This window comes from Lathamus discolor, chromosome 5 (genome assembly GCF_037157495.1).
Source record: "Lathamus discolor isolate bLatDis1 chromosome 5, bLatDis1.hap1, whole genome shotgun sequence".
In the NCBI taxonomy this organism is placed as follows: Eukaryota; Metazoa; Chordata; class Aves; order Psittaciformes; family Psittacidae; genus Lathamus; species Lathamus discolor.
In genome coordinates, this window is record NC_088888.1 from 27,284,887 (window position 1) to 27,299,844 (window position 14,958).

The window sequence follows — 14,958 nt, forward strand, 5'->3', positions numbered from 1 at the left end:
TGTGAAGCAAACAAAAAAAAGCACATTTGACACCTTGACTGTTGATCAAACTGGCCCCAAAAGTGCTGAGTCACATGAGTAAAGGATTGTGAATCTATCTTTGAACATAACCATGCACACTTTCTTCTTGTGTAACAGCATTGTAGACTACTCTTGTTTTTCAGGTATTGTTTTCTTTGGAATATTTGAAAATTGCTAGCTATGAAAAAGGGAAAATTATGAAGGTCTATTTGTATTTGTAACCAATTTTCTTTTTTTTTCTAAACAGGAATGAACATCTGCACAGATGCTCACAGTGCAAGGTTGCTAAATACTGTGGTAAATCTTGTCAGGTAAGATGAAAAATAACAGCTTTAAAGGGTTGAGGAAAATAAGCATTTGAATATTTTATTTACAGGGTCTCCATGCATTGTCATAACTCCACACTGCAATTTCTCATTTTGTAGTTATGGACAGAGTGTGTAAATATGCTGCCTTGGTTTATTTGAGTATTTTATTACTTTTGGCTGTGCATGGTTAGAGGAGGAGGAATAATTCTTCAGCTTTGTCAGCCGTAGACTGAAGGCTCTAAGTCAATGTTGCAGTAAAAAAAAAAGTAAATTTGTATTTCAAAAGTTATTTTTCTCATGGCAAAGTATATATTTCATTCTTTTAAGGGGGAAAAGGGTCAAGAATGTGCAGAGAAGAGAAGCCTTGGGCAAAACTGCATGGCTGAGGAGGTTTTCAAGAAGATGGAGTCAGGCCTTACACAGTGGTGTATGACAGAAGGACAAGGGACAACAGGCTTGAGAAGAAAGAAAAGAGCTTCACATGGGATATAAGGAAAAGTTATTTCACCCTGAGGACAGCTAAGATGTGGAACAGGCTGGACACAGTGTTGTGTGATCTGCATGCTTTGAAGGTTTCAAGTCCCTACTGGTTAAAGCTCTTAAGTTGAGTCTGACCCCAGAGCTGATCCTGCTTTGCAACTAGAGATCTCCGTAGATCACTTCCAACCTGAGTTACCTGATTCTAATCTACAAAACAGTTTTAAAGCTAAAGGTGTTCAGAGCTAAAATTTTAGCTTTTATATTTGGCTTGTGTTGTCACTTAAACATGTATGCAGATGTTGGCAGGACTTGGTACTGTGTGGACACGCAAGGCTAAATGACTGTTTAAAGGTCTAACACAGCAGAGAATCAGGCACCTGAGATTTGAAACATGAGGGCCATGTTACAGACCCTTGAATTTTTCAGTTATTCCACTTACCTTTGCATTGTGATTTCTGTGTGGGTTTCTCTATGTTTGTTTGGTTTTCTTCATCTAAATAGAGAAAAAGGAAGACAACCAAGTACTGGTCAAAACAGACTAGCAGTGATACTGTATTAAATGTATATGAATGTAGCTTTTTAAGTTAAGTCCTTGACATTCAAATGATCTTTTCACATATCATGTGCTTCGATAAACAATTATGCTTTATTATAATCTGCAGTGTTCTCAACATGCCAGAAAGCTGTCCTTTTGGGGATTAAAACATATGGACAGCTAAGAAAAGAAGATGCATCATTTTGATTCATTGTATGGTAGATACGTGCAATGTACATTAGGTGCTTATTGTAGCATCAATAATAATGCCATAGATTTATTAGGGGAGGTCAGAGGGAGAATACAACTGTGAAGAGTATAAAGGATCAGAGTATTTGCAAGGTAAGTTTAAAACAAATATCTGCCAGGGAAGTCGTTGCTAAAGCTTCTATTGGTAAGTTTCTAACATGAAATGAGACTGTGTTGGCACTGAGCTGCACAAGCAAATCTGCAAAGGTTAATACAATACCATGTTCCAACTTAGGTGTAGTTGCAGTGAAGGTAGGTGTCGTGGTTTAAGCCCAGCCGGCAACACAGAACCACGCAGCCGCTTGCTCACTCCCCCTCACCCCCACCCCGCCCTTCCTCCCCCGCTCCCAGAGGGATGGGGAAGAGAATCGAAAAAATGTAACTCCCATGGGTTGAGATAAGAGCAGTCCAGTAACTGAGGTATAACACAAACCACTGCTGCTACCACCAATGATACTAATAAGGGAAATAACAAGGGAAGAGAATACAACTGCTCACCACCCGCCGACCGATACCCAGCCCGACCCGAGCAGGGATCTAGCCCTTCCAGGTAACCGCCCCCAGTTTATGTATCGGGCATGACGTGCTGTGGTATGGAGTACCTCTTAGGTTAGTTTGGGTCAGGTGTCCTGTCTCTGCTTCCTCCCAGCTTCCCCTCCTCCCTGACAGAGCATGAGACTCAGAAAGTCCTTGGTCAGAGGAAACATTACTGAGCAACAACTGAAAACATCGGTGTTATCAGCTCTGTTCCCAGGCTGAAAGTCAAAACACAGTGCTGCACCAGCTACTAAGACGGAGAAAAATGACTGCTACTGCTGAACCCAAGACAGTAGGAAATTGGGCTTCATCCTTGGGGAAAACAAATATGTGAAAGTGCTTCAAGGATTCACAGTGGATACCCAAGATGGCTTCAGGCTACCTACTTTGTGCTTCCAGCCCTAGGGTTCGTATGCGTGAAGTCATCCACAGTTGTAGGCATTGATTTCAGTGAGACACCTTTTAAATGTTACCTGAACTTGAAATGCTGTGTATTTACTGTTAAATAACATCTTCAGCTGTTTGTAACAATAAATTAATATTGAATTAATATTATGTAATACCCTGTGACATTAGGTAGCAGTTGAGGATAATCAAAACCATTTAATTCTCTAGTTGAAACGGTAAATTTATTGGGATTGATGACTCAGGGCAGATGGTTCAGATAAAACAGACCAGTTAGATCTGTTTGCTTTTGAGAACTGTCTTCTTTTTTTGGCTGGATAAACTACCGTGCAGCTCTGGTTTTATAGAAGCTGCGAGCGAAGCTCTCCTTAGCCAGTCAAAGGTTCTGTGCTCTATTCTGTCTCTAACTTTAGTGTAATTCATTATCATGTGCACTTCTAATTGAAGTAGTTGCTGAACAAAATAAACAGCACAGTACTGAATGAAGTTGTGGTTTGAACATTTAAAAAAGTGAGTATTGGCAGAACAGGACTATTTTTGGTTTATAAATATACATAACTTTTTGAAATGCTAATTGTGCAGTTGCGTTTACAATTTACACATAGTTGCAGAACATTTTGATGTTTTTGATGTGTGTTAAATGAATTGTACAACTCAAACCACTTATGCTTAAAAACTGTGAGTTTTCTGGAGTTTTATGGTCAATACATTTTTTCATTTGGACCTCATTGACTTTTGCCCCTCTGACACTCCTTGGTTGTAGCCTCTTTCGTGCTTGTTGATGCCTAATTTCTTGTAGCTGCCTTCTAACAATATGTTGGCTGGGTGTCCCATCAAACGTAGAGTTACCACATCTGCTGCTCTTCATAATCTCTGCTGTGATCTGCCATGGCAATGTTTATTAATTTGGTGCATGCCAATGATCGGGGACCAGTGATATAGATGATAATCCCCAACAAATGAGAGAGTAATTTCAGACAGAATTCAGAAAGGAAGACATTCAATAAAAATTTGAACCTTCGTTTGGAAATGCAGATTATCTTTTTAACAAATCAAAACCTTCCAATAAAAAAAATATCCCATTTTGAAATCTTTTAATGAGTTCTAGCCTGTAACTGCTTTTTGTTAGCACGTTAGTCTGCAGGAAGCATTCATTTTTTTTGATCCTGCATAGGATACAAGGGAAACCTTTGTTTCACACACACTGGTTTAGGATCTGTCATAGGGTTAGGGACCACTGGGAGACGGGGTACTAAATGTCTGCGCAAGAAAGGATGCACATTGTCAAAACAGTTCAGCTAAAAATATGCAAGACCTTGCATGCAGATGCGAGGGATCTTTGCCTGTGCCCTGAACCAGCAGTGCATGATCCTGGGCCTGAGTTGTCCAGTGAAACCCAGTGATGAGCTGTTGTTTATGTGGTGCTGGTTTGGGGGGGCATACTCTGAGTCTGCCACCAGTTGACATCTGTATGCTGTACTATATTCTAAGCCGTGTGGGTGCTGACCCTTTTCACATAGGTAAAATCTGAGGATTTGCACTTGGGATACATTGAGCTTGAATGAGAGACAACGATTTGGGAGGAGAAAAAAGGAGGGATATTCTTTGCGTTACTAAGCATAGTGAAGTCCAGAGGATGAGGGCTGGGTACTGCCCTGCACTTGTTTACTTGTCTTTCTTTGTCTCCTCCTTACAGTGTTCATTTCTGATGGGGGGGAAAAAACCCTGTCTGTAGCCAAATTGGAAGACCTTCTCTGGTGGGAAGGGAGAAGGGTTATACCAGGTGGCTGCACCTCTGTGCTGTAGTATTTGTACTCATGCTGGATATAGGGTACAAAAACCTTGACTGGAAGACAGGGTACGCAGTTAAGAAAACCTCTCTAATATAAGCCCACCACTAAGTATTGTTAGATTCGGACCTTAAAAGTAGGTTTCTCCAGGGTCGCAATTCTTTATGGTTTTGTATTGTCCTGTAATTTGTATCCTTGTTGTATTGGTAGTGAGATGAAATATTACTGAATTTCATTACTGTTAATGCATTTGAAGGTTTCCCCTCTTACCTCAGCCAGTTGGGATGAAATGAATGGCAGTCCCCATTTCAGCGCTCCTTCTGCAGACTTTTTGGCATTGGTTTCAGCAAAGCGCTCTTTTGCAGAAGGCATGTCTTTGAACTGTACTTCTCATGTGGGAATGCATCTCAAAGAAATGTGGCATATGATGCTATGTAGTACTGCATATTCCATCCCATTAGGGCTTTATTGGCTGGGAAAGCTATTAATCATTTTGATGTCATCTGTAGCATTTTTTAAATACTGTGCAACATTTAAGTAGGGAAAAAATTTGACAGATTAAGGCTTACTCCAAAGAACAATTTTAGTTTAAGTGGGATAAAAAATGCCATTATAATTATATAACACAGAATGATGCCTGGACATTTACAAGCATGACCTTGTTTCTTCTAGACAAGAATAATTCTATTCAGCACTAAATACTTAACTTTTATTTGTCATGCTGCATGTGACACTAACTGTATTTGGATTAATGTCTTTTTGGTGTCATTTTTTCCCCTTGTAGACTTACAGGTAAAGAAAATGAAATCACAAATCTCCTGTGTATCTGAAAGAAATAAAAGGTCCAATTTATTTATTATGTCTAAGTCAGGGTTGGGGGGGTAGAGGTGGTGAGGGGGAAACCTGAATGAAATAGAATAAATACTGCTGGTGCTGAAACCATTACCTGAAACAATTCCCCCACTTACAATTCTTTCTTAAACTGCATTTGTGATAGCCTCTGTAATCTTTATAGCTAGCATGTCATAGTCTACAGGTGTGATGTGCACTTGCCCATATCACTGTCATTCCCTCTTTCTTTTTTATTGCTGAACATGTAATTTCTTTATATTAGACAATTTATCATTTTGTGTGTGGCAGTTACCTAACAGAAGCTGTTTTTCTGATTTTATTTATTTTTTTTCTTACTGCATATCTCTCAGAAAATGTCACCTTCAGAAGCCCTTGGTTATTCTGAGTTCTTGTCATTGAAGCAATTTGCTGTTGTGCCATGTTTTTTCACGTGTTTGAAACATCTGGGTGGCTTCCAACATGTGCTGTGAATATGGAAATAAAATGTGTAAATATTACTATGTTGATAAGATGGGCTTGGAGTTTTTGTAAATTGTGACCAGAATTTTCAGCTTGTAAAAACAGTAAACAAAAAATCAAGTGATCAGAAATTGGCTGTCTCTTCCAACATGTTGGAAGCTGAAGACTCATTCTTGTTTCTCTTCCACACTGATTTGGGGGAGACAAGGAAGAGGAAAAACATAAACCCAGCATATTTCAATACGGAGCAGCTTTCCCTCACTTTGTTATCCTGTCTCTTCTCTGATATGGAAGTGTTAGTCTTTGCCTGCTACTCTGATAGAAGTGGCCCATGAAACAAAAATTTCAGGTTCAGGTGGTACACACACCTAAGGTATTTTTGGTTCCATCTTCTGTTTTGGCAAATTTTGGTCACTTTCCCAGTCTGAACTGTGAAGGTATCGTGATCAGTCCTCCCAGCCATGGGCATTAATGCCTCATCAGCTCAGGGAGCTTTGGGAACAGTTTTTGCACTGTGGAAAAGTTGACCATTGCTTTGGAGCAGCTGCATTTTGGTGAAGTGGGTAGATTCTGCAGGCCTCTGTGGCATTGATTGATGAGTGAACACTTCCTTAGAGCATTGTGTATGTTGGTGGAATTAAGATAGTAGAGGAAATTTTAGCATCCTTTCTAGTTCTCTCCAATGTTGTGAAGCATGCAGCTCCATCTCTTCTTTTCACAGGGAAACAAGAATCAAAACACATTTATTTATCTGATAAAAAATTCAGCTAGTTGGAATGGTAATATCAGTTTGAACTAAGCTGATGATGCTATTTATAACATGTTGCAGAAAAGTAAAGAAAATTATTTGTATAGCATACATATGGGACAAAAAAAGAAGGTATTTCTTCTAGGCTGCTGTGTAGTTTTCATTCTGTCTTTACCTGTTCCTTTTGTGCCTGAAAGGCATCAGATAGAATGTTTGGAAAAAATATGGTATGAACTGGCAAAGGCAAAATATGGCAAGGAACTGGGCTGGGAATCTGACCATACATTTTTTTGTTTGTGTTTATTTTAGGCTTTCTTAAAGGTAATATTAAATTCTGGGGTACCATGCTGGTGATACTGTTGTGTCCTGAACCTGCACTGCTGTAGCTACATAGTAGTGTAGTGTCCCTAGTATCAGTTACACAATTATTTGTGTTAGAGGAGGGAATGGTGCAATGGCTTAGTTTGAGTGGATAACCCAGCCTGTGTCTTTCCACATCACTCATGTTATAGCTGCAACCTTAGACTATGCTGGTAAAGCTGCTGTTTCTTTGGCAGTTGACATTCAAGGTTGCCTTGTTAGGGGCTGCCAGAGTCACCGGACATCAGTACCTGAGGAAGGTCCCCATTTCTCATCCTTTGGACCTGACGACTTGTTGCTGTGGGGCTGTTCCTCTCAGCCTGGCTCAATGGCTGTGGCTGTGTTGTGGTTCTGGATCCCCAGGTCCAGCCCCTTGCAAGGCTTAACATATTTGTTTGTATAACTATATATATATAAAAATATATGTGTATATATATATAAAAAATAGGATACATGCTATGTAAAATAACATGCTTTTTTTTTCCTTTCTCTTCCTTTTTAAAAAAATCTCAATAGAAAGAAGCTTGGCTGGACCACAAGCAGGAATGCAGGTGTCTTAAGAGCACTGAGCCTAATTTTCCTCCAGACTCTGTCAGACTTGCTGGAAGGATCGTTTTTAAACTAGTAAGTGGCATTCTTTTAGATTTATTCAGTGTAGCAGATTCAGATAAATACTTTTTTCACTCTACATTTTTAATGTAATTAGGAGCTAGAAAGCTGAAGTTACTGGGATTGCTGAACAAAATTGGACTGCATATTGCATTATAAGATTACTGATTAATTTGCAGAAATGCTGGAAAGATCAAGAAATATTAAAATGGTCATAATTAAGCTCAAGGGACCTGTATATTGACTTTCTCTTCCTATGACTGTGTGGTAGCATTCTAATATTATTTCTGCCTAGAAGGAAAACACAGAGGGACACTCTTGTTTGATACACTGAAGTTATTGGTGCTTTTCTGTTAACTTCACTGGGAACTTCATTCAGCCTTATTTGGCTGAGTGGTAAGGACAGAAGCACTGTTAGCTAGTCCTGCCGTGTTTTCTGTATTAGGTTCTGTTAATCTCAATTACTTTTTTTTTTTTTTTCATTTTAATAAACTCTCTTGGAAGTCCTGGGTGTTTGACATTCCCACGGTTTGGTTAGGTTATGTGGACTAAATGTTCTGAATGTTCTGTTAGGTTGAGTGGCTTGTGACTATGTGAGATTCAAAATCAAAAAGGATTTGCCTGCTTTTTTAGCTGACCCTGCCTTGATGCTGTCTGTCTTGGATAAAAATGTCTGCCGGCATTTGTTTTAGTTTGGAGTGATAAAAATCTCATTTCACATCTTAATTTATACATTGCTGGGAAGAGTGTATGCATGATTGTTTTTAAAGTGCAAATACGCACCTAGTATCCTGTGCATTAATTATAGTTGCATGAAATCTGAGACTGCTCACTTCATAAATGGCTTTCAATTATAGTATGAAGGGCCCAAGTAAATTTGCTAAGGGTAAGCTAAGTAAAAAAAAGTATTAGTAGAACATGTTTTAACACCAAGAAAAAAAAATTCTTTTTTTCTTTCCTTTTTTTTTGGGGGGGGGGGCGGGGGATAATTTACACAAAGTATGGGATGACCAGATTTATGTTGATGCTGTTAGCCTTACCTAATTATCTTACATGGAATAATCAATCTTCTAGAGTTTTCAAGATAAAGCGTGCTATATGTTAATTACCTGTTTTCCTTTATAGCTTAGGCAATCAGTATGTCATTCTGAGAGACTCTACTCTTTTTCTGATCTTCAGTCAAGTAAGTAATTTCCAGCTATATTACAGGAAATGCTTCCACATTCTGCTTTTCAGAACAGCCATCCGATATTCTTGCAGCTTGTGTTCCGAAGTTCTGCTCTGTAGAATAACAATCGATGACAAAACCTGCTAAAACCTCCATGGGGAAAAAACATGTCTTGTTCAAGCAAAACTCCCAACTGACTTTCTGGCTTTAATATTTTTCTTTATTTTGCAGTGTACGTCTTACCTGTTTGAAGTTTAGTTTACCCAGTCTGTCTTACCAAACCTGTGCCAATATTTTTATTTCCATATACAAAAATACATATATTTGTTCACTGAGTTTTTACTTTTTTTGGTAGCTATGTCCTATTACAGAAAGCTTCAAAATAACTTCCAGAAAAAGGAAAGAAATGCAGAGTTTACAGGAGATATGTGTACTTGTTCTACACTCAGTGGAGAAAAAAAGATAGAATTGCACAGATGTTATTTTTATAGTTTCACAAGTTTCAACTGCTTGGGTAGGAAAGGATGCTCATTATAATCTCTCAGCAGAGCTAATGTTGAAATAGAAAACATTTTTTTCCAGATTTTGCAGAAGCTTAAAGTTAAAGACTTGTAAGGGAAGAAATACATACTCAGTTCATTCTTGCATCTTGCTTAAAGGGATTTTCTAGAGAGTAATATGAATATTCTGATTACCTCAACATTTTTTAGTGTTCAGAGCTTTGGCTATAAACCAGCTTGATCTATTGATACAGTTAGATAGAAGTAAAATCCACATAAACCTTAAAAAAATGCAATAACTAGTATTCTGTTTTACTTCTGTACATTTTGTCATTCTGTCACCTTGTCCCAAACTGAAAGGGCAAAAGACCTTAAAAAGGCAACAATTAAAAGGGATAGAAGGAATGCACTTCAATAATTTAAAACATCAGGCTTTTCTGCCATGGATATTATCATAGAATCATAGAATAGTTAGGGTTGGAAAGGACCTCAAGATCATCTAGTTCCAACCCCCCTGCCATGGGAAGGGACACCTCACACTAAACCATCCCACCCAAGGCTTCATCCAACCTGGCCTTGAACACCGCCAGGGATGGAGCACTCACAACCTCCCTGGGCAACCGATTCCAGTGTCTCACCACCCTAACAGGAAAGAACTTCCTCCTTATATCCAGTCTAAACTTCCCCTGTTTAAGTTTGAACCCGTTACCCCTTGTCCTGTCACCACAGTCCCTGACGAAGAGTCCCTCCCCAGCATCCCTATAGGCCCCCTTCAGATACTGGAAGGCTGCTATGAGGTCTCCATGCAGCCTTCTCTTCTCCAGGCTGAACAGCCCCAACTTCCTCAGCCTGTCTTCATACGGGAGGTGCTCCAGGCCCCTGATCATGCTCGTGGCCCTCCTCTGGACTTGTTGCAGCAGTTCCATGTCCTTTTTATGTTGAGGACACCAGAACTCCACACAATACTCCCGGTGAGGTCTCACAAGAGCAGAGTAGAGGGGCAGGATCACCTCCTTCGACCTGCTGGTCACGCTCCTTTTGATGCAGCCCAGGATACGGTTGCCTTTCTGGGCTGCGAGCGCACACTGCAGCCGGCTCATGTTCATTTTCTCATCGACCAGCACCCCCAAGTCCTTCTCTGCAGGGCCGCTCTGAATCTCTTCTTTGCCCAATCTGTAGCCGTGCCTGGGATTGCTCCGACGCAGGTGTAGGACCTTGCACTTGTCATGGTTAAACTTCATAATGTTAGCATCAGCCCACCTCACAAGCGTGTCAAGATCCCTCTGGATGGCATCCCTTCCCTCCAGCATATCAACCGGACCACACAGCTTGGTGTCATCGGCAAACTTGCTGAGGGTGCAGTCAATCCCACTGTCCATGTCAGCGATGAAGATGTTAAACAAGACCGGTCCCAACACCAATCCCTGAGGGACACCACTTGTTACTGGTCTCCAGTCGGACATTGAGCCATCACAACTCTTTGTGTTTGGCCATCCAGCTAGTTTTTTTTCCACCGAGTGGTCCATCCATCAAATTGATGTCTCTCCAATTTAGAGACAAGGATGTTGTGTGGGACAGTGTCGAACGCTTTGCACAAGTCCAGGTAGATGACATCAACTGCTTTACCCTTGTCCATCAGTTCTGTAGCCCCATCATAGGAGGCCACCAAATTGGTCAGGCAGGATTTCCCCTTAGTGAAGCCATGCTGGCTGTCACCAAGCACCTGGTTGTTTTTCATGTGCCTTAGCATGCCATCCAGGAGAATGTGTGCCAAGATTTTACGAGGCACAGAGGTGAGACTGGCTGGTCTGTAATTCCCTGGGTCTTCCATTTTCCCCTTCTTGAAAATGGGGGTTATATTTCCCTTTTTCCAGTCATCGGAAACTTCACCTGACTGCCATGATTTTTCAAATATGATGGCCAGTGGCTTAGCAGCTTCATTCGCCAGCTCCTTCAGGACCCGCGGGTGGATTCCATCAGGTCCCACGGACTTGTGTGTGTTCAGATTTTGAAGATGGTCTCGAACCAGATCCTCTCCTTCAGTGGGCTCAAGGTCTTCATTCTCACAGTCCCTGTGTCTACCTTCTAAGACCTGGGTGGTGCAGTCAGAGCCTTTGCCAGTGAAGACTGAGGCAAAGAAGTCATTCAGAACCTCAGCCTTCTCCAAATCCTGTGTAGCCAGTTCTCCTGAGAGCTTCCTCAGGGGACCTATGTTGTCCCTAGTCTTTTTTTTGTTTGCTACGTACCTGTAGAATCCCTCCCTGTTATCCTTAACATCCCTGGCCAAGTTTAATTCTAACTGGGCCTTAGCCTTCCTAACCTGGTCCCTAGCTTCCCAGACAACATCCCTGTACTCTTCCCAGGCTGCCTGTCCTTGTTTCCACGTCTTATAAGCCTCTTTTTTCCTTTGAATTTTCCTCAGCAGCTCCTTATCCATCCAAGGAGGTCTCCTGGCCCTTCTGCCACACTTCCTTCTAGTTGGGATGCAGCACTCCTGAGCTTGTAGCAGGTGATCCTTGAATATCAACCAAGAGTCTTGGGCCCCCCTGCCCTCCAGGGCTATATCCCATGGAACCTTACTAAGCAGGTTCCTGAAGAGGCCAAAGTCTGCTCTCTTGAAGTCCAGGGCAGTGAGCTTGCTACATGCTCTTCTCACTGTCCTGGGGATCTCAAATTCAACCATCTCGTGATCTCTGCATCCAAGGCTGTCTTGGAGCACCACATTCTCAATGAGCCCTTCCTTGTTGGTGAGCACGAGGTCAAGCATGGCACCTCTCCTTGTTGGCTCCTCTATTACTTGCAGAAGGAAGTTGTCTTCCACACAATCAAGGAACCAACCTCCTGGATTGCTTGTGCCGTGCAGTACCGTCGTTCCAATAGTGTGTCAAAGGTTTATGGGGAATTACATAAGTACCTGAATTAAGAGCAGCATTTCCAGATGCTTCAAATGAAGTTAGAATTCTGAAAAACTTTCATGCTTCATGGCACTGGTAGGATCCAGGGAAGAAAATTCTTTATGGTGCTGTATGGTACCAGTGGCTGGCTGAACAGTGGCACAGTAGGAACTGTAGGGAAAAAGTTTCCCTTTAAATATTGATTGCTTATACAACAGTTTTCTTTAATGTAGGTAAAGATTTTTTGTGTACCTGATAAATCCATATATACTGAGGTTTCTTAGCAAACTCCCCATTGGTGAGCACGAGGTCAAGCATGGCACCTCTCCTTGCTGGCTCCTCTATTACTTGCAGAAGGAAGTTGTCTTCCACACAATCAAGGAATCTCCTGGATTGCTTGTGCTGGGCCCTACCATCCCTCCAGCAAATATCAAGGTGGTTGAAGTCCCCCATGAGGGCAAGGGCCTGCGAGCGTGATGCTGTTCTTATCTGTCTATAGAGTGCTTCATCCACAGGGTTCTCCTGATTGGGTGGCCTGTAGCAGACCCCCACAGTAACGTCCATCATCACAGTTCTTCCTTTGACCCTAAGCCACAAGCTCTCAGTTGGCCCATCACCCCTCCCCAGGCAAGGTTCCAGACCCTCCAGCCTGTCATTGACATAGATAGCTATACTCCCTCCCCATCTGCCTGGCCTGTCTTTCCTAAATAGCCTTTTACATCAGCAGTTTCTCTCCCAAACCAGGGTTCTTACACAAATCAAAAAGGTGTTTTAAAAACACAAAATGAAAACATTCACGAATTACGTTCCACTTTGCTTTTGGCCTTGGCGGCTTGATGTGCTGTGAAAACCAGGTCTTGATCGCTTGCCATTAAAGATCCCATGGGACTTTTTGCAGGGATCATTAGCTCTCATGTCCTGGACAAATTCCAGTATGGATAATTGCATTCTGCTCCCTACTCTGTTGGTTCTATCTGAAGTTCCAGTTGGCTTTGGTATTCTTGTTCACATCCATTCTAAGTGCAGTGGCCCTTTATACCGTGCTGCCTACATGATTCCTCTTCTCCATTCTAGAGGCGTTTTATTTGCTAATAGTGAAACAACTTATGTCTTCCTTTCTTTGTCATAATACATTTTGCAGTGTGTGTCAGGTTAAGATGAATGACATGATGTGGAGGAAAGGTACATTTGAAGGAAAATGCATCTTTATTTTCAAAATAATATTATATAAGAAGTGAAAGTGTACATTTATGGTGGCTTTTTAAAATCTTTTAAACTTGAGTTTTACAGTAATCTAAAAGTTTGCTGCTTTGCTTGAAGACAGTCCTTATAGATACAGTACTTTTCTATACAAAGGCAAAAAAACTCAGTGATTTGCTTTAATTGTGTCCTCTTCTTAAGTGAGTGACTAGGAATTAGCTTTAAAGAGGAACACAGATCTTGAATTGTCCTTCTAGGAGGCTAACAAGCTTGGATACAAAAGTACAGGAAAAAATCTTTCTTAGTAAAAGGTTATTTCTCTTCCCATTAAGGGTAGATGTTTAAGATAAAATAACAATTGACCATTATGAAGAGACGAAATTGATTCACAGTGTATGATAATATTCTTTCCCTTTTGTTATAGACTGATGCTTGAATCTTTTCACCTTCTCCATTTAGGCCTTATTCATTTTGTGCTAAGTGTCAGGAAAAAGAAATGTGAAGCAGGCAATCAGGCACTGAACTTACTAGGGCAGTCATGTTTCGCTTTCCATTTTATCAGATCTGATGCATGAATGATCACTTCATTAGAAACTAAGGCACTATGCTTCTTTCTGCTTCAAAATTTCTATCCGTAAAGCATGAATAATGGTGCTTTAGTATTTAATAAAGTGATGTTTGCTTAATAGTCTTCTATATCCATTCAGTTTATCAGCTGCTGTGTATGAAACTACCTTTGTCTCCAAATTACTTTACCTTTTCATCTGCTATCATAAAGTGTTTCTGATACATCTATGGAGAGTACAGTATAAAAATCTGCACTGCTGAAAGGACAAAGATACTGCTGCAAAAAAATTCAAGCACATTTTAAATGTTACAAACTCAGATGACTAATTTGTGTGTAATGTCTTACATCTGCTTACACATCTGTTTTATCTGTTGGCTTTTGATCTTTAACACACCATTCCATTCATATGATTTGGCAGTAGTAACCTGATAAACTATTCTGTGTGTTGATAGGTAGCCATCACAAAAAATGACAAATGTCCACCCTCTGTCAAAATTGCCCTCTGTAAGGATTAATTCTGGGGCTGGAAATGTCTAGACTGTATGGCTGCCATTGGGCGTTCTCAAAATGTTGGTGAAAGATTCTTTTTATGATCCGGTATACTTTTTTTTACCCCTTCCCCTTAAGATATTGAACAGTTAAGTGAAGAAATGAAGGACGGCCTCAGGCACCTTGCACGTACCTTGCAACTGTATTTGAAAGCAGAGATCCAGGATGCATCTCACTTGCCACCTGCAATTGACTTTTTTCAGATCTTCACAAAAGTAAGTGTTAAAATGTGATTGCTTGACAACTCATAAATTATCCTTTCCTTGTGTTCTTGATTTATTTTTGAGTGGGAGTTCAGTAGATAGATCCAGAATGTGACATATGACAAGGTGAAATCAAACTTTGTTTTCTGTTCAGTCAGTATTTAAGTGAAGTATAGCTTTTATATAATTGTAACACTTAAAAATTAAAGTAGCAGCCAGAGGATATTTTTTCTTTTCCCTTTTAAAATTATCATATTTAAGCCCATGGAGTGGGGGGTGGGGGAGTTGCATTAAAACCCAAGCAAATTCAAAACCAATTGAATCAATCAACCCAAGTTTTCCACAGTGGCAGAGCATGTAACATCACTTTGCAGCCTAGACTTTTTCTGCAGAGTGCAATCTTATATTTGCAGATATACTGCCATCCTATTTTATATGCTGGTATTTGGGACAGTACTACATGTAAAGCGCTTGAAATTAATTTCCACAATATAGAAAACGTTTGTTAAGTTACTAACAAAAT

The 14,958-nt window shown here is 40.5% G+C and overlaps 1 protein-coding gene across 2 annotated transcripts in view; it reads left to right on the forward strand.

Moving 5' to 3' along the window:
• Nucleotides 1–14,958, forward strand: part of SMYD3 (SET and MYND domain containing 3) — a 409,224-nt gene that overhangs the window by 42,019 nt on the left and 352,247 nt on the right. For both annotated transcript variants that reach the window (XM_065680130.1, XM_065680131.1), the window contains exons 2-5: nt 269–332; nt 7,261–7,368; nt 8,479–8,536; nt 14,311–14,447. In XM_065680130.1, the coding sequence (XP_065536202.1) occupies nt 269–332; nt 7,261–7,368; nt 8,479–8,536; nt 14,311–14,447 (367 nt within the window). The remainder of the gene's footprint in view (nt 1–268; nt 333–7,260; nt 7,369–8,478; nt 8,537–14,310; nt 14,448–14,958) is intronic.